At 45.9% G+C, this 24,307-nt stretch overlaps 1 protein-coding gene across 2 annotated transcripts; it reads left to right on the forward strand.

Annotated features, from left to right (window-relative positions):
• The first annotated feature begins 354 nt into the window (after nt 1-354).
• Nucleotides 355-23,954, forward strand: TECPR1 (tectonin beta-propeller repeat containing 1). Of its 2 annotated transcripts, none has more exons than XM_072348924.1 (25): nt 355-467; nt 2,186-2,418; nt 3,901-4,083; nt 4,585-4,707; nt 5,452-5,577; nt 7,807-7,981; nt 8,073-8,173; nt 10,009-10,110; nt 10,487-10,632; nt 11,435-11,946; nt 12,697-12,842; nt 13,768-13,923; nt 14,446-14,595; nt 14,847-15,004; nt 15,987-16,114; nt 16,377-16,479; nt 16,679-16,775; nt 17,083-17,162; nt 17,438-17,494; nt 18,897-19,071; nt 20,319-20,454; nt 20,747-20,839; nt 21,269-21,375; nt 21,786-21,905; nt 22,247-23,954. In XM_072348924.1, exons 2-25 carry the CDS (start codon nt 2,188-2,190, stop codon nt 22,439-22,441), a joined length of 3,600 nt encoding a protein of 1,199 aa, XP_072205025.1. In that variant the 5' UTR covers nt 355-467; nt 2,186-2,187; the 3' UTR covers nt 22,442-23,954. The 2 variants fall into 2 exon arrangements, with proteins under 2 accessions (XP_072205025.1, XP_072205026.1); XM_072348925.1 differs by lacking the exon at nt 355-467 and adding an exon at nt 1,591-2,055.
• Nucleotides 23,955-24,307: the final 353 nt, after the last annotated feature.

Below are 24,307 nucleotides of genomic sequence, written 5' to 3' on the forward strand. Positions count from 1 at the left end.
AGGCCTGGAACGTGCTGTCAAAAGCGGAGCTCCCCCTGCCAACCTTTCCACCGGAGGTCCCTGTTTGGCAGCGGGCTGCAGGCGGCCCGGCAGCGCGTTGTGTGTCCCCCCCATCCCCCGGGCCGGGCCAGGAGGGTCCCCTCGGTCTGACGCTGCAGACAAGGCGTTTACAAACAGGCTAAGCGTAACTCCACGTAAACGCCGTTTGTTCCAACCCGGCCGACAGCCCGCACCCAGCGCACGGAGCCGCCAACCGCTTTCCCCGGGGCAGGGAAGCCTCCCGGAGCCGCAGCCCCACGCCGGGCTCAGCCGTGACGCTGCCCGCCCACCGGCGGCGGGGCGGCCATTGGGAGCGCGGCCGTCACCGCCCCGCTGCGCCGCGGGGCCGCCGTGCCGTGGCCGGGCCGCGCGGGGCCGAAGCGGGCTCCGATCCGCAGGCGAGGAGCGGCGAGGCCGCGGCCGGGCAGGTGAGCGGCGGGAGGGCGCGGAGCCCCGCGGGCAGGGCGGGCGGGGCGGTGTGACGGCCGTGGGAGCGGGGCGGCTTCCCGGCCGCGGTGTCGGCTCCGCCTCGGCCGTTCCGGGTCTCACCGCGCTGTGCGCTCCGACGTCCGCGCGGGTGCGAAGCGGCGATCGTACGGCCGCGGTACCGCCGTGAGACCGGCGACGTGCGCTCCTGTGCCATGAATTAGTGCCGGCTGCGGCCGTTTCGTGGTGGAACCAAGTCCCGCCGCGCCGCTCCACGGCCGCCGGCGCTCAGCGGGAGCTGCCGGGCCGCACGGCAGGCGTGGATCCTCCTGCGTGGAATTCTCCATCTCGGTTACGCCGGCAGGAAATCTCAGCCCGCAGCGCGCGGCCTCCATCGCAGCAGCCGTAGCCGCACCGACCGCAGCGCGGCTGCCCCGGGAACGGCAGGGAGCAGCAGCGCCGGCACCCACCGAGCACAGCCGAGCGGCGTTTGGCTTCGCCCGCAGCGCAGCCCGCACGGCTCCCGGCCCTGTGCGGTTTCACGCGGTTCTCCAAACGCTCCGTCTCGAAATTTCCAAGGCCGATCCCCAGAAGCCCGCTTACTGCAGCGATAATATTGCGATATCTTCATTCAGTTGCACCTGCGCTCGGTCCATCCCATCTGTAGTTTTCCTAACTTCATCTTTGGGATAGCTGGAGGTTTTACTCGTTTTTTTGGAGCTGCTCAGGGTATTTCTCCTCCGTGTGTGCGTTTGTCCTCCTTTAACGCCTGACTCCATCGGCCCATCCCAGCGTTATGCACGATGCTTCCTTCACCCCACCCTTGCTGCGTTCTGGCTGCTCAAAACTGAAAGCACATTTTCCTCTGTTGCAGAGACAGCTTCGCAGGATTTTCAATGCAAACACTGACAGCGTTATTTTCACGGGCTTTGTTGTCCCAGTGGTACCACATCACTTCCACCTCATCCTTGTTGCATTCCATTCTTATTGTCTTTCTGTAGTAGCCCACTTTGAACAAGGCAGAAATGCAGACAAAGAGCAGAACAGGCAGGTCCGGGGTGAAGTGCGCTGTACAGGCCCTGCTTCTCACTCCTATTTCTTACAGACACAATTAGCTGTGTCTTACTGCTTCCCGGGGAGGCTTCACGTGGAGATCCTCAGATCGTCCCGTGGGAAGGAACTGCAGCAGCAGTGCTGAGGAGCTTCACAAGAGCACAGAGCGCAGATACTGCCTGCAACAGCAACAAAACAACCTAGAAGCCAAAACTACAGGATTGCTCATAGCTGTGCTGCAGCTACCAGGAGAATTTTGCCTTTCTGACCTTCCTGGCTTCTCTGCTGCTACACATTTTCTTCTCACTGTTAACTTTCTGCCCTGCTGGACCTGGCTTTGCAGGCACCTGGAATACATGAATTCCAGCAGAGCAGATGAGTCTTTGTGTTCCTCCCACCTTCTGAAGCCCCCCTCCCTGGCATCCTCACGAACTCAGCAGGCAGTTCGGACACTGGTGTGGCTGTTTCCAGGTTCTGTGTTGTGTATCTCCACTGCTCAGGCACGGTGCATCACTGCCAGCAACCATCAGAAAGCAGGCAGGTTTGAAAGCTGCCATTTGTCAACTGAGAAGTGGCGTTCCACTGTGCCCCTAAGCAAGGACTCCCCTTTTTCTTTTTTCTTTTTTCTGATGCAGTTTCTCTTCAATCCCTCCTTTTTGCCTTTCAGACATGGCCATGTCCAGTTCCCTTCTGTGGGCTGTTGACATTTTTGGGAGGGTTTACACTCTGTCTACGGTTGGCCAGTACTGGGAGCTCTGTAAGGACACACAGCTGGAATTCAAGCGGGTCTCTGCTGTCAAGCAGTGCTGCTGGGGAATAGCCTGTGACCATCAAGTGTACACCTACGTATTCTCAGGTGATGTTCCCATCAGATACCAGGAAGAAACCTATGAGAATCAGGTATGTAGTATTATGGGTACTGCTGCTATGTATTCTTCAGAACGGAACAACAGTGCATCCTTAGATCAGCTGTCTCTGCACGTTTTTCTCACCACATAACTCGTGTTTCTGAAGAGTACAGATGTGCCAGCTGGGTTACTCTGTCAATATTTTAATTCCCTAAGGAAAGTCTTTCCCAAAGCAACAGCAGCAGGTGCTGCAGCACACTGCAACCACTTCAGATAGGAACTGATGTGTGCAGTGTGTGACGAGCACACAGTTCCCTTACAAAAACACCCACCGTAACTCCCAGCCAACAAAAACACACCATTCTTAAGAAAATGCTGTTTCTGTAACGTAACAGTGAACTGTCTAATAAGGGCACTGATTCTCCATTAAAGTTTATTTCCAGCTTTTTGTGTATATAAACGTTAAGATGATCCTTTCAATGGAAGATACCTGAGAAGAATGTCTTTAAAATGGTGTTCAAAAGAAAATTTCTCTGTTTTCTTTTTATCTGATCCAGAAGTCATTTGGGAGACAAAACAGAGGGATTCTCTTCAGTACATTTCACTGCTTTCTAAGGGGTAAAGGGATAAATGTAAGCTGAGAGCAGACATTAACTTATAGGTGAAAATATAACAAACTAATTTAATGCATAATTTAACGCTGATACAACTTCCCACTCATTTAAGAATGTTCCTTGTCTATGGAAACGTTCTTTAAAAATGCAAAGCCTTAAAAGCTACTTGGTTTGTTATGTAAACTTGTTTGTTTGAAAAACAGAAAGCAAGATATTAGAAAGCACAGAGGAGAAATACTCTGCAAGAGCTCACAACAACAGAATTGAACTCCAGTAGTACCTGACGTGCAGAGCAGCATCACCTGACAAACCTCACCAGTGTTTCTATAGAGAGTAAAGCTGGGGGGGGGGGGAGGGCGAAGAAGAACCACAACTGTGCTGGTGAAAAGCCAGGCAAGTTGTCTGTTCTACAACTGATTAAAGCCAGATTTAGAGAAAAAAAACCCTCTGTAACATAAGGTACAAGAACATTTACTGATGTAGTCCTCTTGATGTGGTTTCTGGCATAGAAACGCTGCTGTGTTTCTAGTGTAGGCAAGATGTTAATCATCTTTCTCCCATGAGTTACACACAGCAGTTATCCTAATGCTACAGTGTCACAGAGCCACACATCACCAAGAACAACGTACTGTTAGCAGTAAACTCTATCATTGGGTTTTCCTATTTACATAGCTGCAAATCACTCGGTTGGGACTGGTGCTGCAGTCAAGCAACCCTTCTCTGATAGTTTAAAGAAAAGCTTCTTCCAAGGAACGCAAGCTGCAGCCCTACAGCATCAGCTCCTGGTCATTCACCCCAAGAATCAGTCTTCTGCTAACCCAGCTTAAAAATACACTCATTGCTCATGATTCAGTTGGGGTCTGCAGATTCCACTGTGGTGCTGGGACTCCAAGTAAAACGTTTTCTCTATTTTCTGGCAGCGCTGGAATCCAGTCGGGGGCTTTTGTGAGAAATTAATGCCCAGTGACCGCTGGCAGTGGAGTGACGTGAGCGGGCTGAAGCATCAGCAGCTTGATAGTTTCACACTGCCTTCGCCACACTGGGAGTGGGAGTCTGACTGGTATGTGGATGAAAATATTGGAGGGGAACCAACAGAGAAAGGGGTAGGTGAACAATACTGAAAAGAGATCTGTTCTGGGAATCCTTAGTCTGTAAACTAGAAGGCATTTTTTATAAGTGGGAGAAAGGGCTGTGAAAATGGAAAGCACTTCCCACAGCTGCTTCTTTCTGGGGGATAGCTCAGCTACAGCACAACATGAGGATGAATCTCATTTGAAGGCTTCTTGAGTTGATAGGAGTTGTTTTTTCTCCTTGCATCAGGCCATGAAATGCTGCCAGCTGGTATCGCTGCTTTTCATAACCATTATGAAGAAAGCAAAATGCTTTACTGTGTCTTCTTTGTTCTTTATATATCATGCAGAGGAATTAGGACACGATTCACAAATCCTTCATAGAATTAACTGATCTGTTAATTAGGCTGTTGGGACATGCACAGAAACTTGTACTGGGTTTGTAAGAATGACTCGTGTGCAGAATTCCTCCAAGTAAAGATTTCAGGCTTTTCCTTGCTGCAGATTTTCATGAAAGAAAACTTCTGTTTGCAGGGCTGGACTTACGCCATAGACTTCCCCAGCACCTACACAAAGGACAAGAAATGGAATTCTTGTGTGAGACGCAGGAGGTGGATCAGATACAGGAGATACAAATCACGGGATGTTTGGGCGAAGGTTCTGGAGATCTTTTACATATTAGCTGAAGTGACTTTTCTGAAATCACAAATTAATATCCCCGAGCTTATAGTTGATTATTGTTGCCCTCCAGGCTGGATCTAGATCCCTCGATTTCCAGCCTTGTAATTCATGCAAGCATAAATGGAAATCTGGGGTTTTTCATAGGGACCTGTGGCAGTAAGGTGCCACATTTCGTACTAATGCAGATAGAGATGCTCAGCTCCTTTACAAACTTCAAACCAACCGTTTAAGTTCACCTGGTTATTTGACAAAGCATTTGCTTTCAAGACAGCACCTGTTTAGCATCATTTACCAGCTCTGTCCTTTATCTGTATGAATAACCTTTCTTCAATAATTTCTGTTCCATTCAGAGGATGAGCAAAAATTGTAGTTAATGATGTTCCAGCTTTCCAATTCAAAGAACGTCTCTATGGAGTGTTCTGCAGCAAAAGTTTCCTTAGCTGGGGGCTGAAACAATGACCCTGTGTTGCTTCAGCTGTCTCCCCATTCTCTGTCTAGTAGCCTACAACGCGAGGTAGAAGCCCCATGCTTGGCCACTTCAGCAAGCAGCACTTAAAGCCATCCACACTGAGTAAAATAACCCATCCACACTGAGTAAAATAAGCCATCCACACTGAGTAAAATAAGCCATCCACACTGAGTAAAATAAGCCATCAGCCAACTCAGCTATTCACTGCAGCATCTTTTCTCCTGTTCTCAATCTTTCTGTCCTTCCTTCAGATCGTGTCACATGATGACCCAGACCGGCTGCCAGACCCTTTCAATGACATCTCGATTGGAGGATGGGAAATCACTGATGAGCCTCCTGGCCGTTTATCAGTGTGGGCAGTTTCTTTACAAGGAAGGGTATGTGCACATTCCATAAGTTTTCTAATTTGAGTTACTACTGAAAAGGAATCACAGAATCACAGAATCACAGAATTATAGGGGTTGGAAGGGACCTCTAGAGATCATCGAGTCCAACCCCCCTGCCAAAGCAGGCTCCCTACACCATGTCGCACAGGTAGGCGTCCAGGCGGGTCTTGAATATCTCCAGAGAAGGAGACTCCACCACCTCCCTGGGCAGCCTGTTCCAGTGCTCCGTCACCCTCACTGTAAAGAAGTTCTTGCGCACATTCGTGCGGAACTTCCTATGCTGGAGTTTCAGCCCGTTGCCCCTAGTCCTGTCCCCACGCACTACTGAAAAGAGACCAGCCTCGTCACTATAGCTCCCACACCTCAGGTATTTATAAACCTGGATCAAGTCTCCTCTCAGCCTTCTTTTCTCAAGGCTAAACAGACCCAGTTCCCTAAGTCTCTCCTCATAGGGGAGATGCTCCAGGCCCTTCACCATCTTTGTGGCCCTCCGCTGGACTCTTTCCAAGAGATCCCTGTCTTTTTTGTACTGGGGAGCCCAGAACTGGACACAGTATTCCAGATGAGGCCTCACCAGGGCAGAGTAGAGGGGGAGGATCACCTCCCTTGACCTGCTGGCTACGCTCTTTTTAATGCACCCCAGAATGCCATTGGCCTTTTTGGCTACAAGGGCACACTGCTGGCTCATGGCCAACCTGTCGTCCACCAGGACGCCCAGGTCCCTCTCAGCAGAGCTCCTCTCCAGCAGGTCTTCCCCCAACCTGTACTGGTGTATGCAATTATTTCTACCTAGATGCAAGACTCTACACTTGCTTATGTTAAACCTCATCCGGTTTCTTACTGCCCAGCTCTCCAGCAAAGGAGTTGAATACTTTTAAAGCAAGGCAGGTTTGTTACCATCTTACACTGATAAAACTATGCTGTTTGTGCATCTGGCAGAGAGAATCTAAGAACTGCTGTAAGACTACACTGTTTAACAACCTGTATTCTAAATGGAAAGGCGCAGTATCTCTTAGGGTTGCTGGAATTTGGAAGCATTAAACCTCTATAAACAGTTGAGCCTTACAAACTTGGGTGAACTAGCTTGTACATCCTGAAAACTGCCCAGAATGCTAACTGTGGCACCACTAATAGAGAGGAAGGCCTGCTCCATGAAGTTCTCTAGAATTGAGGTGGCTGTTGGAGTTTCCCAACTTAGCAACATGGAATCCAGCTCTGGAATACTTTTACTTTCTACTGAAAGCTATCCATCTTTTTTCTTTTCTTTTTGGTTTTAGGCCATCCAAAAGTCTCTCCTCTTTTGCTCAGTGATGTAAAGAAGGCTTCTTGCTTTCCTTCTATTATTGTTAGAGCTGAGTAGCCTTCCTTTGTCTCTAGACAGGCAATTTCTATCTTGTGGTCTCATGAAGAACAACATTCTAACAGGTAGCCTGAGATTTCAGTCACGCTCAGCTCTGCCTGCCAAAGTAGATAATCTTGGTTAAATTGTTTAAAAATAAAACTTCCCATGGCTCAGACTCCCTGGTAATTAGTGACAAGCATCCCACTCATAAGGCTCACTTGACTGACATATACACAGCTTTCATTTCCCAAAGTAAAAGCCTCTAAAGGAAAAATGTATTTCTACAAATGTTGGTATGGCACTCAGCAGGTGTATTTTGGAGCATCCATATGCCCACTACAGGCTGCTTTCTTTGTTTGATGCACTTATTTCCACTGGGGTCTCACTATAAGCACGCAGGCAGTATGAACAGGCCAGCACATGGACTGGATGTCTCTTGAAAGCTGCACAGAATGGAATTTGTATCCATATTGTGCTCAGTGAAGGCGAGTTTGGGCTCTCATTCTAACAGGAACACATCTGTGCTGTTCATTCCTCCTGGTTTTTGTGTTTTTTAAAACACACTGTGATGTGTATTGAAGTGGGTTTGTTTAAATCTTGAAACATACACAGAACTCACTGCAGCAGGTCACACCTCCAATCCAGATTCGTTTCTATGCTAAAAGCTAATCCGTAAAAACACCTCCTCCCTTAATAAATAAGGAAATAATCTTCAGCTGCATAAAAATATTTCTAAAGGCCAGAGTACAAACATGGAACAAAAAGAAAGAAAAAGCAGTTGTTAAAGGAGAGGGTCTTTCCAGCCCATCAAGATGTCATCACACTTGTCTCAATAGTTTCATTGTTGTAGTCACATTTTTCTTTTCTTTCTTGTCTAGGTGTGGTACAGAGAAAATGTTTGCCATCACAATCCAGAAGGTTCCACGTGGTCCTTAATCAGCACTCCTGGTGAGGTTGCACAGATCAGCTGTGGACCTTATGACCTCCTTTGGGCAACTCTTTGGGAAGGGCAAGCTATTGTAAGAGAAGGAATTGACAGGAATAACCCTCAAGGTATTTTATATTTACCAGGAAACCGCTCTGATTTTTGTTATGGTAAAAAAGAAAATAACATACAATGGCTTCTGTGTTTTGTTTCTTGCAGGAATTTCCTGGAGCACTGTGGAGTCCCCAAGCTCTGAAAATGGGATCATGCACGTCTCTGTGGGTGTCGATGTGGTGTGGTGCATCACAAAAGATCGAAAAGTAAGAGCTTAGTGCTCTAGTTCTGTTTTTATACTTCCTTTCTGTATTTGCTTTCCTGAAACAAAGTAGCTTTCAAATGAAACATTGGTCATTTGGTCCCCCTGTAGCTACAGTTTGGGGAATTCTATTCCCTCTTGCTATAGGAATGCTCTCTGGTTTGCAGTATACGTGGTTGGGTGCAACTTGAGAAATCTCTTGATATTGAATCTTCCTTGGGAAGAAAGTATGTTTGATATCCAGACACTGTAATCCTTTAGAACTCTTTACTTTGACACTGTAACTTCCAGAGCTTATAACTTCATAGAAAATGGGCAACATGAATGAGATTCTTTTGTTGGCTGTGTTGTTTATGTGCTTCTTCACATGAGGATGTTACGTGACTGAAGCACTGATACAAGATAAGATAGTCACACCAAGATAGAGTAGCTCTTGCTTTAGACATTCATCTGGGGATAAACAAATGTCTAGTGGTTTAAAATAATTGAGTTACTCTGGCTTAATGAGGCACTGTTTGTCAACTGTGCCATTGCACCTGACTGCATCCTGCCTGCTCCATCTGCTGATAAAAACACTACATAAAAATAGAAAAGCTAACACATTGTAATGCTATAATGCAACAGAAAGCACAGCAATAAGAGCAGGGTAAGAAAATCCTAGGCTGCAGGAAGTAAGGATATACTCAAATGCAACAACCATAGACAGAGAGGAGAGGAGGGGAGCTGCTTACCTTCCAAAGGTCTCAGGTATGCAGGGATCTCCAGTGATACCCCTTGCCTCCACTGCCAGCCCTTAAATGAGGTCTAGGAAGGAGTGAATCCAGACTTCTGGTCACTCAGTGCATTGCATTGCATGCACCTGAGCTCCCCTGGGCTGGCCCTGCCTTCCCACCAGGTGCTCCATCACTGCTTCAAGCCCTGACTTAGCATTGACAATACATATAGAATCATAGAGTCATAGAATTACCCAGGTTGGAAAAGACCTCGAAGATCATTAAGTCCAACTGCAGCCTAACCATAGTACCTTAACTAACAACCCTCTGCTAAATCATATCTCTGAGCACCACATCCAAGCACACCAAGGTCCCTTTCCATCAGGCAGCTTTACAGCCACACCTCCCCAAGCCTGGAAGGTTGCCTGGGGTTGTTGTGACCAAAATGCAGGACCTGACACTTGGCCCTAATGAAACTCATGCCGTTAACCTTGGCTCATAGATTGAGTCTATCCAGGTCCCTCTGTAGTGCCCTTTCCCCTCATGCAGATCAACACTCCCTCCCAGCTTGGTGTCGTCTGCAAACTTATTCAATCCCCTCATCCAGATCATCAATGAAGATGTTAAACAGAAGCGGTCCCAGCACTGAGCCCTGTTTTTCTTCAGATATGCCCAAAGCAGTCAAATGCTGTGTCTGCCACACGTTTCAACCAACAAGTTCTAACATAGCTGCTTGCCATTGTAAGACCAGATCCTAAACATAGACATTCAGCTGGAAATTTTTCCAGGTACCCAGCCCACACACACTTTCTGATTGGTAAAAACTAATCTAAGAGTAGACAGTTCATGGAGCAGTAGCACTGAAAAGATCCCTCTGACAGTTCCCTCTGTCATCCCAGCTTCACAGAAATGCTATTTGGAAGTTGATTTAGTCACCAAAAAATAGCCTACAGTTTACATGGAAGCGCAAATATTTTTCTAGGGGCTGAGAAACTGCAACTGTCTTAGAATTATTTTATCTTCACCTGATTAAAACTGATCCACTAAAGAAGGTATCTTGCAGCAGTCTGCCTGCCAGTACATTACAGTGAGGGCAAACCTTAGACTTCTGTTGTTGTTGTTGCAGGTATGGTTTAGAAGAGGTGTGAACTCACATAATCCATGTGGAACAAGCTGGATTGAGATGGTTGGAGAAATGATGATGGTAAACGTAGGCTTAAATAACCAGGTAAGATAGCTGTGTATGAGTTGTGAAGCTACTCGTGTTTGCTGCGCAGGCGAGGACCATCAGCGGTGCCCATATGGACAGCTGAACAAGAGGTCCATGTGACTGAGCCGCTAGGAAGCAATGCATGGCTTCCTTCTTCACCAGCAGATCACAGTCAGCACATCACTTGTGAGACATTCACGTGCAAATTGTCTTCTCATGATGGTGCATAATTTTGATACTGCAACTACAGCATCAGCAGTAAGGAAGAGCAGAAAGGGAAAATGTCAAGTTGGGCAGATTTTCACAGTGAATTTTCCACTATTGCAGCTCTTCTGTAAACAGTACCCACCTACATTGCATGCCGTTTCCTTCACCGAGCCCTTTCCTTCCCTAGGTCTGGGGAATTGGCTGCGATGACAGAACTATCTATTTTCGTCAAGGTGTCACGCCAAGTGAGCTCAGTGGGAAGATGTGGAAAGCAATTGTTTGTGTTCGAGAGAGTGACAGATCTCAGACGGGGAGCTCAACAAGTCTGCTCAGGTGCTTCATAAAATACCTGCGTGAGACTCTGCATTAGGAGCTTCATTGCCAGGAGATGTTTTGTACAGGCAGAGGGAAGCAGAGAAGGCACCTAACCGTTATGTACACCAGAGAGCATTTACTTTTTTGCCATTAAAATTAACAATAGGTAGCAGTTGCTGCTGTCAGAGCAGAAGCTGACACTCCCATTTTGGAGTTCACTGCACGCTGTCAGTACAGCACGATTTTCTGGGCTTTAGTATCCCTATGTGAGCCAGTCTTTAATAAGATAAGACGTTACCTGTGAAATATCATGGAGGAGTGCAAGTCCACTTAGCATTACCCTTCTCCTCATTATGTTTCTTTCTCAAGAGATGAAGGCAGTACCTCCCTGCTGGGTACTGGCTGTTGGCTGTACAAGATGTGCCTCCATCGCTGGCATGCTGCAGAAGCTACCTGAGTCATTGTGCTCTGAGTGGAAGCCCTCTCTAGCCCAGACAGAAATCACAAGATAATGGGCTTTAAAAAATCTCACTGTTTCACATCCAGAAAATGAGATGTTGCTTCAGGGTTTGTCTGAGAGCCGTAGGCAGCCAACACCCTTTTTTCCCAAAGAAAAGATCAGTGGAATCTCCTCTCGTGTTTCAGTTCCACTGGACTGATCTGCCAGATTCACGTTACTCTTCCCTTAAGGATAGATTCTTACCTTTAAAAGAAAATCTACGGTATCTCTCCTAACGCTGGAATGATTTCTGTGGGCTTGGGCTTGTCTTACTTCACTACATTTGAGTTATAGTTAATTAAGAATCTATTTGTCCTTCAGTGCTGGCTGTTTCTTTACCGATGATGTTCAGAACCAGACAAATGCCATCATTCAGGGTGATGCGGACACTTGCTCGGACACAGAGCTCTCAAGCATACCCACAAACCTCAGCAGCACCCCCCCAATGGGAGCAGCAGCCAGCAGCACAGGCAGCCAGGCAGCAGGAGCACCTGCCAGTGTGGCTGTGGATCCTCTGGACTCTGATCAAGGAGAAGCCCTCGCTGCTTCAGCAAGTAATGAGAAAGCTCACCTTGAAAGCTGTAAATCCACAAATCCAAATCCTTCAGCGGAACTGCAGTGGACAAACATTGACTTAAAGGAGGCCCACAGGCACGCAGTCCTCTCCGTCGGCACCTTTGCAGAAACATCCAGCCTGTCTTCCCTCGGCATGTTCTCTGTGGGAGCTGAAGAACAGTACGGAGCTGATGAGCACCCACTGTGGGCCTGGGTGTCCGGGGGAGGCTGCCTTGTAGATCTGCACAGCCCACTGAAATGGTTCACTGTTCCATCAGGTACAGTTCAGTCCCCTCAGCAGACCGTATTTCTGGTTACAGTTATTCATTCTCTTTAAGAAAAATGATTTTTGTTGCATATTTGTTGTTTTTAAGCAAAACCGTGGTGCAAAACTTCTGATAGCCCATTAGCTCTTAATGCAGTTTTTTGTTATATTCCATGTCTGAAGATAATGCTGCATTTTGGGACTGAGATAAAAAAACGTAAAGGTGGTATTTTCTCTCAGCTTCTGTAAGAATTTGGTTAAAAAAAAAAACAGTGTGCTGCAAATGCAGCATCAGGCAGAACCCAAAACAGCACTGAGTAATAACTGAAGCAGTGAGAAAGGCTCTCGTGAAAGGTGCAAATACCACTGCTTCTGTCTCCCCTCTACCATCCACAGTAAGACAAGGGTAAGACAGGAGTCACTGAGAGCCACTGTAAACTGAGCCCCACTGATAACTGAATGAGGCTGGAACTGAGACTCTTGCAATAATGGAATATAACTTATCTTCAAAATAAACCATGTGCTGTGGCATCCCAGCCTTCACTATTGGCATAACAATTGATACACTGTATTTCTTGATTACCTGCGGTGAGTGGCAGAAGTCTCATTTTTGAAAGGTACAATGATCCCATTTCAAGTGCTAATTAGCAAAATCTTCTAGGCTGGACTGCCTCAGTCTGGTGTTCAGAGGAGTCAGCTGTTCCTTTTTCACAGGACTGTATTCAAAGGTCACTGCAATGTACTGGTTTGGGTTCTGTTCCAGATCTGTCGTCCTCTGTGCAGTCTCTTTCTCTGTCCATCACTCCAGCACAGACAGCAGCATGGCGAAAGCAAATCTTTCAGCAGCTCAGTGAAAGGACGAAGCGGGAACTGGAGAACTTCAGGCACTACGAACAGGCTGTCGAGCAGGTAAGCAATGAGGACACCTGTCTCCTGAGCACTTAGACCTATCAATGCTGGGTATCAAGAAGCCAATCTGATGTGTTGATCTGAACTTACTGTCAGCTTTTATTCCCCTCTTTATTTCTGTCTGTGCCAGCTCTCCTGCAGTACCACTGTCTAGGCTCCCTGTGGGAAACCAGCAGCTCAGCAAAAATTGGCTAGAAATTCTCACCTAAAAACATCAGCTGATCGTTCTGTATAGGCGTGAATACAGCACTGGTCAGCCACTGTTTAATATCCCAAAGCATCAAATTCAGAGGAACATTTGCTGCCGTGGAACACTGTAAGAATGGCTCCACCATAACATGAGGTCCTTTAATTGAAATAGTGACTCGCTGTTAATTTGCGTCAATAAAGCAGTGATGGTAATATCAACAGCTGCAATTAAATGGCATCACTTCTCTTTGAAGTTCCCCCTTTTTAAGACTAGTTGGCTCTTTTCAGATTCATTCATGGTTTGAGTCTCCTCATGGCTAATTACTGAATGCCAGCTGCTAAGTCTGCAATTCAGGTGTTTAAAAACACCTGGAGTCCAGAGTTTTAATTCAATTTAAAAAGATTATGTCAAAGCCCTTAAAGCAGGAGCAGAAATTGTGTTATAATTTTGAGTTATAAGGGACACAGAATGAATTAGTATCTGTATGCTGTTGCACTCATTGCAGGAGAAGAACATTAGCACTGATTTACACATCATTTCAGTGCCTTTCTGCGCAGCTTTCTCCGTTTTCATTTTGTCTGTCCTAAACACTGATACACTCGGTGTCAGAATTAACGGGTGTGATACAGACCTGCAGCTGAGATCTCCTGTGGTCACGAGAAACAGCGTTTGGAAAAGGGAGGAGCCTTGCTTATGGAGGTTCCTTACTTTGGAAAATTTGTGTTTGCTTTCCAGTCAGTTTGGGTTAAAACTGGGATGTTGCAATGGTGGAGAAATTGGAAGCCTCATAAATGGATGGATGTGCGAGTGGCACTCGAGCAGTTCACTGGGACTGATGGAATGCGTGACAGCATCCTGTTCATCTACTACATGTATCATGAGGAGAAAAAGGTGCGTTCAGCTTGAGACCCTCAAAAGGATTATGCATGGCAAAGAAAGATCCTATGGAGGAAAGGAAGTGTTTTTGAGGAAGGTGAATTATGATATGTTGTTGCTTTGGGAATCAGTTCAAAGGTATCCCAGGGTAATAGAGAGCCACAAGCTTTTCCAAACTAGAGCTATGCTAATTCTCTGTCAGAAACATCCAGTCAGCAAGCATCCACATTGCTTAATCCATCAGCTTTGCACTGGAAGCTCAAAATGTTCCCAGCTGTGAGGAAAGAACCAGGCTTAGTTGGCCAGAGTCATCACAAGCAGGGATGATGCATACAAGCAGCAGGAATCAGAGCTGGCGTAGGCCTGGAAATCGAGTTCCACGGTAGCTACAGGATTCCTTCTGCACCAAGATTTGACTCTTTACTGTCCTTGGCAGGGAGGCCTTTTTCATTGTCTTGAAGCGCAAAACTGCTGGCACTGAGGAAGGAATATCTTGAGTCAGTTCACCTTGGTCACGTTTATTTTCTCTCTTCTTAGTACATTCACGTGTTCCTGAATGAAGTCACTATTATAGCTGAAGTTCTGAAGGAAGGCAAGCACTCCTTTGCCCTGTACACACCTGAAAGGACAAAGCAGCGATGGCCAATCTGCCTAGCAGCCACAACAGAGCAAGAAATGCATGACTGGGTAAATCGATGAGTCTTTCATTTCAAGCTGATAAGACATAAAAGCTAGTCTCTGAGATCTGAGCATTGCATTACAGTATCTAGGCCACTTACCTATCTCCACAAATTAAGTATTTTAAAAGTCCTGTTAAAGTTCTTCAGAGGCAGCCGAGGCTTCCTGTCTGCTCTGCTTTGCACTCGTTCTGAATCTGCAGTTATCCACCATTCTCACTGAAGAAGAATCCTTCTGGTTCTCTGCCTTTTGTTTTTTAGCTGTCCCTGCTGACCATGTCTTGCTGTGAAAGCAGAAGGATTCAGGGCCCTCCTTCTCACCATGCCATTTGGTCAGTTAGCTGTAAAGGAGACATCTTCGTTAGCGAGCCAAGTCCTAAGCTGGAGGCTGGACCACACCCGATGCCATGCGATCAAATGTAAGAAGCTTTTAGCACGGGCTGTCATCCTGCAAACTCTGTCTTCCATGTCAAGTCCGTGGCTTTGATGGGCTGCCATCTGTATCAGTGTCTGAGTCAGGAAACATGAAGTTCTCAGTTCTGCCCAGTCACTACAGCCCAGGAGCATCTCCTGCGTAGTTCTGTGACAGCTGTGACTATGCAGCACTGCCGGCTCTCCAGGCACAAAGTTATCAGCCTCAGGACTGGTGGGTGAAAGGCCAAACCTGCAGCTTAAAAACCGCCCCTACATTTGGGTTACTCCACAAAGTGCCTTTCAGCAATAACACTTCAGAAATCCTTCAGGGTAGAGCACCTTCAGCATGTGGAAACTCACAAAGCAGATGTCCTCTTATATCTTACTTGGGGAGATCTACAACAGAGGCCTCCCCTGCCATTCCCGTAACTAAAATATTTCTCTGTGGTTTCTTTACTTTCCCCACAGCTGACTGGCGGTATAAAGCCCACAGAAGGATTAACCTGCCATGATTAGAAGTACAGGAAGAATTAAATCCACCCTTCTGTTTTTTGTCCTGATCTCCATAGCAGAGATATGAATCATTTGTATTAGGTAAAGGCAATTCTTAGAACCAAGAATGAGAATGAAGTTAGAGCTGAGGCAGCGGACGGCTGCTGAGAGGTACAGATAATAACCAGACTATTCTAACTAGTTCACAAAAGAAAACAAAACATAAGCTACAAAATAAAAGGAAAGCAATATAGTTCAGAGCCTGACCATTCCCAGAGGGCACTGACAGGGTCCCTACAGCAACTTTGCAGTAGTCGTTCAGAGGGAGTGCTTTCAACTAACAACTGCCTTCACTTACTGAATGAACAGAGGTTAAATAAACAAGGAAATGAAGCTGCCTTTTCCTCAGGATATGATAGAATTGAGGGGGGTGAGAATACATTCCTGATGGATGTGGTATGGGGTAAATGTAAAATGCTGTCACTTTTCTGGCAGGTTTTGGCGTCAAATTGGAGGTCACCTTCGACTGGTAGAGTGCAATAACCGAGGCATAGTGTGGGGCATAGGATACAACCACACAGTGTGGGTCTATACTGGTGGATACGGAGGGGGCTTCATTCAAGGTACGGTGACTGTTCTCCCGTGAGGTGCAGGTTTCTTTCTTATCTTCCCAATGGAATCAGCTATTCAAGCTATTTATGCTGTCCTTCCACTAGCTTTGCTAACATGTAGGGCTGTACAGGCAGGATTTGGCACTGTAATTTGACATTGTCAGCTTGAAAGTAAGAAACGGGATAATCAAAAGTATTACTGTGGCTAATGGAACTGAAAATGCAGAGTCTGAGGTTTACCTGTACTGTAATCCAAATGATTTCTTTCTCATAGGACTGGCCAGTAGTGCTGATAACATTTATACGCAGTGGGATGTGAAATGCGTTTACATCTATGAGAACCAGCGGTGGAACCCCGTCACTGGATATAGCAGCAGGTTGTTTTCTTGATTTGCAGCAATTATTTACTGTACTTTTCTATTCATTTCAAATGAAATGTGACAGGGCTTGTTCTAGCTTTGTTAGTGCACAAAACCTTTCATTTCTTCATTATTAAGGGCAGTTTTTCCCTCTCTCCCCTTTGGAATTCTGTTGCCGTAAATGACATTGCATTCTCTGTGCATGGTTTCATCACAGAGGCCTGCCCACAGACAGGTACATGTGGAGCGATGCGTCTGGCCTGCAGGAGTGCACCAAAGCCAACACCAAGCCTCCTTCACCACAGTGGTCCTGGGTAAGTTTTGTTTTGAAAGTTTTTTCACAAAGAAGGTAAGGCTTAGCAAGTAGGATATGAAACTTGGGTCCTCCAGAGTCAAAAGAACATCAAGCGCTGGGGATTCTGGCTTTTTTGTTTGTCTAGTGGGAAATAGATGTTTGTTCAAGTGGGAAATAGATGTCCATTCAGGCTGTTTCATCTTCAGGTGAAATAAAGAGACCTGGAAATTCTGTGTGAATTTATGTTGCAAGTATTAGAAGATTCCTAGCAGGCATGCCAAAAGGTGGAAGTATCGAAACAGGTTGTTTTTGTCTCCTGGCAATAGGTATCCGACTGGTACATTGATTTCAGTACTTCGGGTGGAACTGACCGGGAAGGCTGGCAGTATGCAGCAGACTTTCCAGCGTAAGGAGACAACTTCTTCTGCCTAAAATCCTCACTGGCATCTTTTAAGTTCTCTTTTTCTCTTTTGCTGTTTTGCACATTAACTGTGCTTTATCAGGGACAAGCATGCCTTGATTTCCCCTGTCCTATGGGGACAGTAACATGGGAATTTGCAGGGCGGGTAGGGCAGCAGGTCTGTCTGGTGGGCAGAAGCATGGACAATGTTCTCAGGTGGCTGCTGAGGTTGGAGATGCCCTGACATCCTCCTGAGCAGGTATTCCAATCTGTTTTGGTAGGTCCTACCATGGCCACAAGACAATGAAGGACTTTGTCAGACGGAGGCGCTGGGCAAGGTGAGGAACTGAGATATGAATACGAGGTTTGAATTTGAATGCTGACTGCTCCCTTATGGTCTCCCTTAGTTACTAGGGGAAGAGTCGTCACACAGTGAACAAAAGTAATAGTAAAGAAACCCGCAAAGAATAACCCAGCTCCAATAGAGAAGCTCGGGGTCCTTAGCATGATGGCTTTTATTTTAAGCTGATAAGCTATTTGGTTATGTGGGACCTGTAGAAAAAAGTCAGCTAGTGATTCTCTGTATCTGTTCTTTCTATATGGTAAATTATTAAGGAATTATACAATCTAGGTATACTAGGACATACTAATTCACCTAGAACAACTGGAATACGTGTCATCTACAGTAACCATTTTAACATATGACTCCCATGTGCTATACACTAGGCCATAGATAATCCCAGCCCCATTTAAACCACAGTACACCACATCCAGACAGAACCAGGAAAACAGCAAACTGCAATTGGGATATTCTACTAAGAAGGGAAAGTTTGTGCATTTACTGTTTTTCCAGCTTCTCTCTGCTTTCTGTACTAGAATACCTAACAACTACACTAATTACTGTGATCTGACAGTTAGGCATTGTTCAGTTTGTTGCTGAGGCTGCAGAGCTTGTGTTTCAGCCTTTGTATGATATCTTTATGAGGCCCTGAAGCATCCAGGCTATGCAACCAACCAACCAACATCCATTCCATCAAAATCTGGACTTGAAATAAAACAAGCAACTTGAGCCTAAACAGTTCTTCCTGCTTTAACATTCAGTTTAAAACTGGAAACAGATAGGGAACAGCTCGTGGCCGGATCCTGTTCTTCAGAACTGGAGACAGAGGAATGCGCTGAGTTTTTGGGCACGTTTTTTTCTACAGAGAAATATCTGTTGTGACAACAGAATGTCACGGAGTTTCCCTGACAGGCAGCACTACTGTGCTGCAGCTGCCTCAGAAAAATGCGCTGGTTCCAGGATGAGCCATCTCTAACTCAGAACCTTTTCTCTGCTAACCTTAGGACGCCACATTTGCTTTCTAACAGTTGCCACCAAAAAAAAACCCAAGTTGTAAAGTGATTCCCATAGCAAAGACAGGAATGAACTGGGTGTGGAGCTCCCTATGCAGTGGGATTCTGATTTCAGCATTCAGCTGCTGTGCGCTGAGTTACAGCTAGGATGCAGGATTGCAAAAGAAGCTCAGTTCTCTGACAGCCTTGGTTTTATGCTTTGTGAAATCAGAACAGGTGTAGGAAACCCATTTTAAATTAAAAAAGAAAAACACCACAAAAAAAAAAAAACAACACTAATTCTTCTTGTACCTGTTTAATGAGAGGACCTCAGGACAGTGGACCAGGGAACAAATTCAGTTATAGAAAGTACATACTTCTGATGGGTCTGGGGTTTTTTTACTTCAGAAAATGTAAGATAGTCACCAACGGGCCATGGCTGGAAGTGCCTCCTGTTACCCTGTGGGACATCTCCATAATTCCCAGTTCAGATGCAGATGATGAAGAATCAGTAGCTCTGTGGGCAATCAGTGACAAAGGAGACGTGCTCTGCAGGCTTGGAGTGACACAGCAAAACCCAGCTGTAAGGCTCCCTGTTTATTTTTATTGCCTTATTGATGTATTCACTGTAATTACACGCGTGCGTACACGCAGTCATGCAGTGCCCTCTCTCAAAGCACCTCATTATTTTTTCCCCCTTTGTGTCCCAGATTTGAAAGTCCTTCTCCTTTAACCGTGACCATTTTCTGCCCGCGTTTCTTACCTCAGTTTGTGCCACACTGCTTCCAGCAACCTCTCCTGTCCCCGGGTGACCATTGAAGGTCCCTTCCACACAAACTGTCCTATCCCCTGTGTATTTCTCCTCATTGAGTGCTTTACTTCCACTTCCTGCACTGATAGCTTTGTTCCCTTTTTTCCCCCCATTGTCAATAATGTTTACATCCCATTCAGGTAAACTGTCCTGTGATAGAATTGCTCTTAATTATGACTGTAATCTAATTGCCACTGATATCAGTGGGGTTTGCCCACTGACTTTTCAGAGGCTGGAAGTAACTCTGCTCAGTTAACTGTGTGTGTGGGGGGGTGTTGGGATACCTACAGGTGTGACTTTTCTGTGTCCTGGGATGGAAATAACAACCTCACGTCCAGTAAAGCACTCAGGAAGGAGCAAACAGCATCAGTAACTGCAGCAGGTGCACACCTTTCCTCATAAACGTGCTGAAACAACAAATTAGGGCTTACGTGCACTAACTTTACGCTATATTTGCAATTGGAAAAAAATGCAAAGTACATACAGTGTGTATATATGTGTAATGCATGGAATGTACTTCAGTGTTTGGAAAAAATCTGCAAGAAAATCAGCATTTTCAGGGGTTATTCTTTTTCCTTCCTGCTGAGTCTGTTACAACAGCACGCATCTGTATGCACAGATACAGCACAACAGCCAGACCAGGAATTTGTACATGGGATCTGAAGCCAGATTTTCACCTCTTGAGTTTTTGGGATTATTGTTCTGTATAATCAAAGAAGAGTAATTTGAGCCAGGAAGTCAGTCTGTATCCCAGCACCTCAGAAACATGCAGGCCCTGAATTCCAGAGATTGTAACGGGAAAGGCTGTGGTAAACAATTCAGTAAAGCTGTTCGTTTCAGAGAGTTAAACATCCAGTTATCTTCAAGGATCAGGAACCTTGTTTCTGTTCAGACTTTTTGGTTTTGGTTTTTAATTATTATTACTTAGAATGTTTTTCATTGCTTAGGGACTCCCATTTGGTAATCATTAAAATAATTTATCAAGAGGTTTTTAACCAGTCTGATCTCTGATCTGTCAGGGAACATCCTGGCTTCACGTGGGAACAGACCAGCCCTTTATTTCCATCTCGGTTGGAGCATTTTTCCAGGTGTGGGCTGTTGCTAGAGATGGTTCTGCCTTCTATCGGGGCTCAGTGTCTACAAAGAAACCTGCAGGTGAGCGCTTGTACCTTTTTGGTACAGTCTTCACCTTACATGCGATGCGAGCTCTACTGCACTGCCATGAATAATCACAGCATCCTGTCCATTACAGAAGTCAATCAGCTTTTCACTTGGGTGACTTAGAAGCCCTTTTTGTCTCTAAAAACAAGCTAGTCTAAATGCACCGAGTGTAACGTCTTTCACAGCTCCCTTGCACAGCTATGCATTTCCACTGCAGACATCTCCAGGAACTCCTCTACGTGGCCTTGTTCTCTCATTGTTTTATTCTCCTATTTCTGATGTTTAGGTGACTGCTGGTACCACATTCCTTCACCTCAGAAACAAAAGTTAAAACAAGTCTCGGTGGGACGAACATCAGTGTTTGTGTTGGATAAAAATGGTAAGGGTTTTAAAAGCTATTTATCAATGTTAGAAAAAATGAATCAGTATACGTCAGTCCAAGTCAAATCATCTGCTTGGACAGGTCATTATTCCAAGAGGGATAATAAATGTGCTAAAAGAGACGTGTCTTGCAATAGCTGGTAGCACCTTAAACAACAACCATCATCTGTTCCTCCATCTATGCTGTTACTTGGAAAACACTCATAGAGGTGGCTCTCAGAGGGCTGCACACAAGGGCTTTGTGCCCTTACATGTACAGAACTAAGCATACCTTCCTGCTGCTAAAGCTGGAAACAAGTAGCTGCACCACGAAGAAACAAGCCCTTTGCAGCGGTCTCCTTCAGAGACTCCCAAGTTCTACTTCTCTAAAGCACAGTTCTTTATGTAAATAAACCCCAAGCTGCAACCAGGACCTTCTGCTTCACAGGCAATCTGTGGTACCGGCAGGGCATCACACCGAGCTACCCGCAGGGATCTGCTTGGGATCATGTCTCAAATAACATCCGGAAAATGTCCGTGGGGCCCCTGGACCAGGTGTGTATTAAGCTTCCTGGCACCTCCATCGGGTTATTAAAAACTATGCTCAATGTATTTTTATAATTAAGTGCTTCTCAGACTGGTTTTATTCCACAGTATGATTATCTGAGTGACAGAATCCCAATAGCGTGACAAGAAATGACTGTGAATAGCGATACAGCCGTCCCCTGGCCTTCAAGAGCCCGGTTGTTCTGTTTCCTTAACATTTCTGTGTATAACCTCTTTCCTGCCAAGCTGTCCTCTCTGGCACTGCTGCCACCACAACCCAGCTATCCAGTTGGGTGTCTGACTGAATTAGGGCAGTCTGGGCTGTCTGTGAACACAGTCAAACAGGCTTAGATTTGTCATGTCTGAGAACAGTGGTGTGAAGAACAAATACTATTATTGCCTCTTTTTGCTTCCTTAAGGTCTGGGTGATAGCTGACAAAGTGCAAGGAAGTCACGGGCTGAGCTGTGGGACCGTCTGCCACCGCACTGGGGTTCAGCCAATGGAGCCCAAAGGCCTGGCGTGGGACTACGGCATAGGGGTATGTGGGCACCGTGCTGCAGCTGAGGTGGGGTGCTCAGAGAGAGGCAGCAGCCTGCTCAGCTGGTGAGCTAGCTTGGGCTTGCACACACCTGCAGGAAATCAACCTTTGTTCTCCTGTTCTATTTCCTTTTTTTAAATGAAATGGGATGGATCTTGCCGTTATAACTGGAAGTCATTGATTTAGATTTGATAAGTATTTGTTTCAAATAGGTAATCTGAACGTTATGAAGTCATAAATAAATACCATAAAACTAGAAGTGCACAGAAAGCATCACAGCAAATACTGTTACTGGCAGGCTGATGTTTCTCTTTCTGTATTCCTTTATCAACCCTTCGTAGGGTGGATGGGAACACATCACAGTCAGAGGAAACGCCAGCGAAGCGCCCAGGGGCACCACGTCCAGCGCCTGCCAGAGCCCCCCAGAGCCCACGGAGTCAGAAGGCAGCGGCAGGAAAGAGAAAACAGAGCACCCCAGAACCCCTCTGATGGTCAGTGAAAGACAAGAGGTGGACAGAAATGCAGTTCATTGTTAAATGGCCACCGCCCGCATTTTGCAAACAAGCCGTAGTCAGTATAACTTAGAAAGAAACGAAATGCTCGTCGCCTGAGAGAAAAACATGACATTCTTGTGCTACTGATGTACTTTACCAAACTGGAATTTGCAATGGGGTAATTTAAATACTGATTTCTTCTACTGCGTCATGTGTAAAATGTGACTTCATAGAAGTAATAGTTTTGCCAGGACAGGAAAGCACTGCAGCCAACCATGTATCTCTGACCCTTTACCACAGCTGCTACACAACCATAGAATGTGAAAGTCTTTGCATACGAGCATTACAGTTTTCATTTTTTAATGAGCATTACAGCTCCCTATCCCTGCACTTCCCTCATACATACCTTTCACAGTATCCTTTAGGTTCATATCTGAGCAGAGACATCAATAGAACTGAACTTGGGGCAGTTCCAGTGCCTTGCACTGTGGACATAACTACAGGCCCAGCTGTGTAAATGTTTAGGCAGTCACATGACTTAGCTCACATCAGTCCTGCTTATGTCAGCCTGTAGAGCTTTGGTCATGTTTGTCCTGCTCACATCAGTAAAATTAAACTTCATACAGCTCAGCTTACGGTGCAGTTACCAGTAAGGGACCATTTCTGCCACAGTGAGTAATACCTTAATCAAGAAGTGGAATCACGGGTCTTTGCACGACTGTGTAGGCAGCGTGTCCTGCTCAGTCCTGGAGAGAGGCACGGTCTCATGCTAATTGTCCCAGCAGCAATACATTTCATCTCCACCTTAAGTGGAACCCCAATAAATGGGGTACAGATGCCCACCTAATGACGCTGGAAGGGACCCGACACCGGAGGGATGAGGCTGTGCTCCAGAGAGCTGCAAGGTTTGCTTTCATACTGCAAAGAGAAGAGCAGGTCTTCAATAAGATCCTGGCATCACGTTGGTAGGAATGCAAAATAAGTTCACTAATCCCAGGAGACACTGCCACCATATACTGACACAGCTTCAGGAAGAGGCTGTGCTCTTTACTGACTGATTCATCCCTTTCTTGCAAGAAACCACTTTTCATTCCCAGAAAAGCTTATTTTCCTGTCTTTTACTGACCTTAGTTAAACTGTGACATTAAGTTATTCTTTGAAATCCAACCTGTGGAAGTGCTAAGGAAGCACGTTGCCCCGGCAGCAGTTTACAGTCCTTTTCCCTCTGTGTGTGACTGTATATGGAGTTGTTTTTGTATGACAGGCAGCGTGGTGTGCTCTCAGTACTGTAATGGTGGAACTGAAACTGAAGTTTGCAAGTACTTCAAGAATATATTTGATATTCTAATGCCAAGGAAAGCACTGTTTCCGAGTCTAAGTGTGAATGCAGTCTGCAGATGCTGTAGTGTTTCAAAGCCTGCTGATCTTTCTGACTTGTGATGACAGATCTGTTCCGTACCTGCATGGTGGAAGTACTATAAGAAACATTTGCATTCATTACCATACATAGTTACTTGCACAGTAGCTCATCCAAATAAATACCTTATCATGTGCATTGTTAGAGGAGCATTATATTTTCTCTGTGATATAAAAAAAAGCTTTTTCTTCCGATAGCGTTTCCATGTCCAACCCAGGCTGAACCCCGTGGAGCTCTGCAGTGTTACCTGTGCACACCTTCACCTCACCTGCGGCAGAACTGGGCTGAGCACGGGGTTTGTTGCGTTATGGTTCACCACTAAGTATTGCCCTCTGAAACCATTAGCTTGAAGATGGATTTGTTTCCAAGTACGGTATTATTATGGTTAACGAAATGTGTGTGGGCAGCAGAAGCAGCCCGCAGTGCCCACCACAGCTCTGCCCAACAACTTTTCCCACGCGTTCCCCCCTCTGCCCAAGCAGTGGCTCTGA

The sequence above is a fragment of the Excalfactoria chinensis genome, chromosome 14, assembly GCF_039878825.1.
Source record: "Excalfactoria chinensis isolate bCotChi1 chromosome 14, bCotChi1.hap2, whole genome shotgun sequence".
In the NCBI taxonomy this organism is placed as follows: domain Eukaryota; kingdom Metazoa; phylum Chordata; class Aves; order Galliformes; family Phasianidae; genus Excalfactoria; species Excalfactoria chinensis.

Excerpts from the sequence above, each read along its gene's own strand:
- TECPR1 (XM_072348925.1), top strand. The coding sequence starts at position 1,875 with ATGAATTCCAGCAGAGCAGATGAGTCTTTGTGTTCCTCCCACCTTCTG. Across the intron at positions 10,111-10,486 it reads ACGTAGGCTTAAATAACCAG|GTCTGGGGAATTGGCTGCGA; the intron begins GTAAGATAGCTG and ends TTCCTTCCCTAG. Across the intron at positions 13,924-14,445 it reads TGTATCATGAGGAGAAAAAG|TACATTCACGTGTTCCTGAA; the intron begins GTGCGTTCAGCT and ends CTCTCTTCTTAG.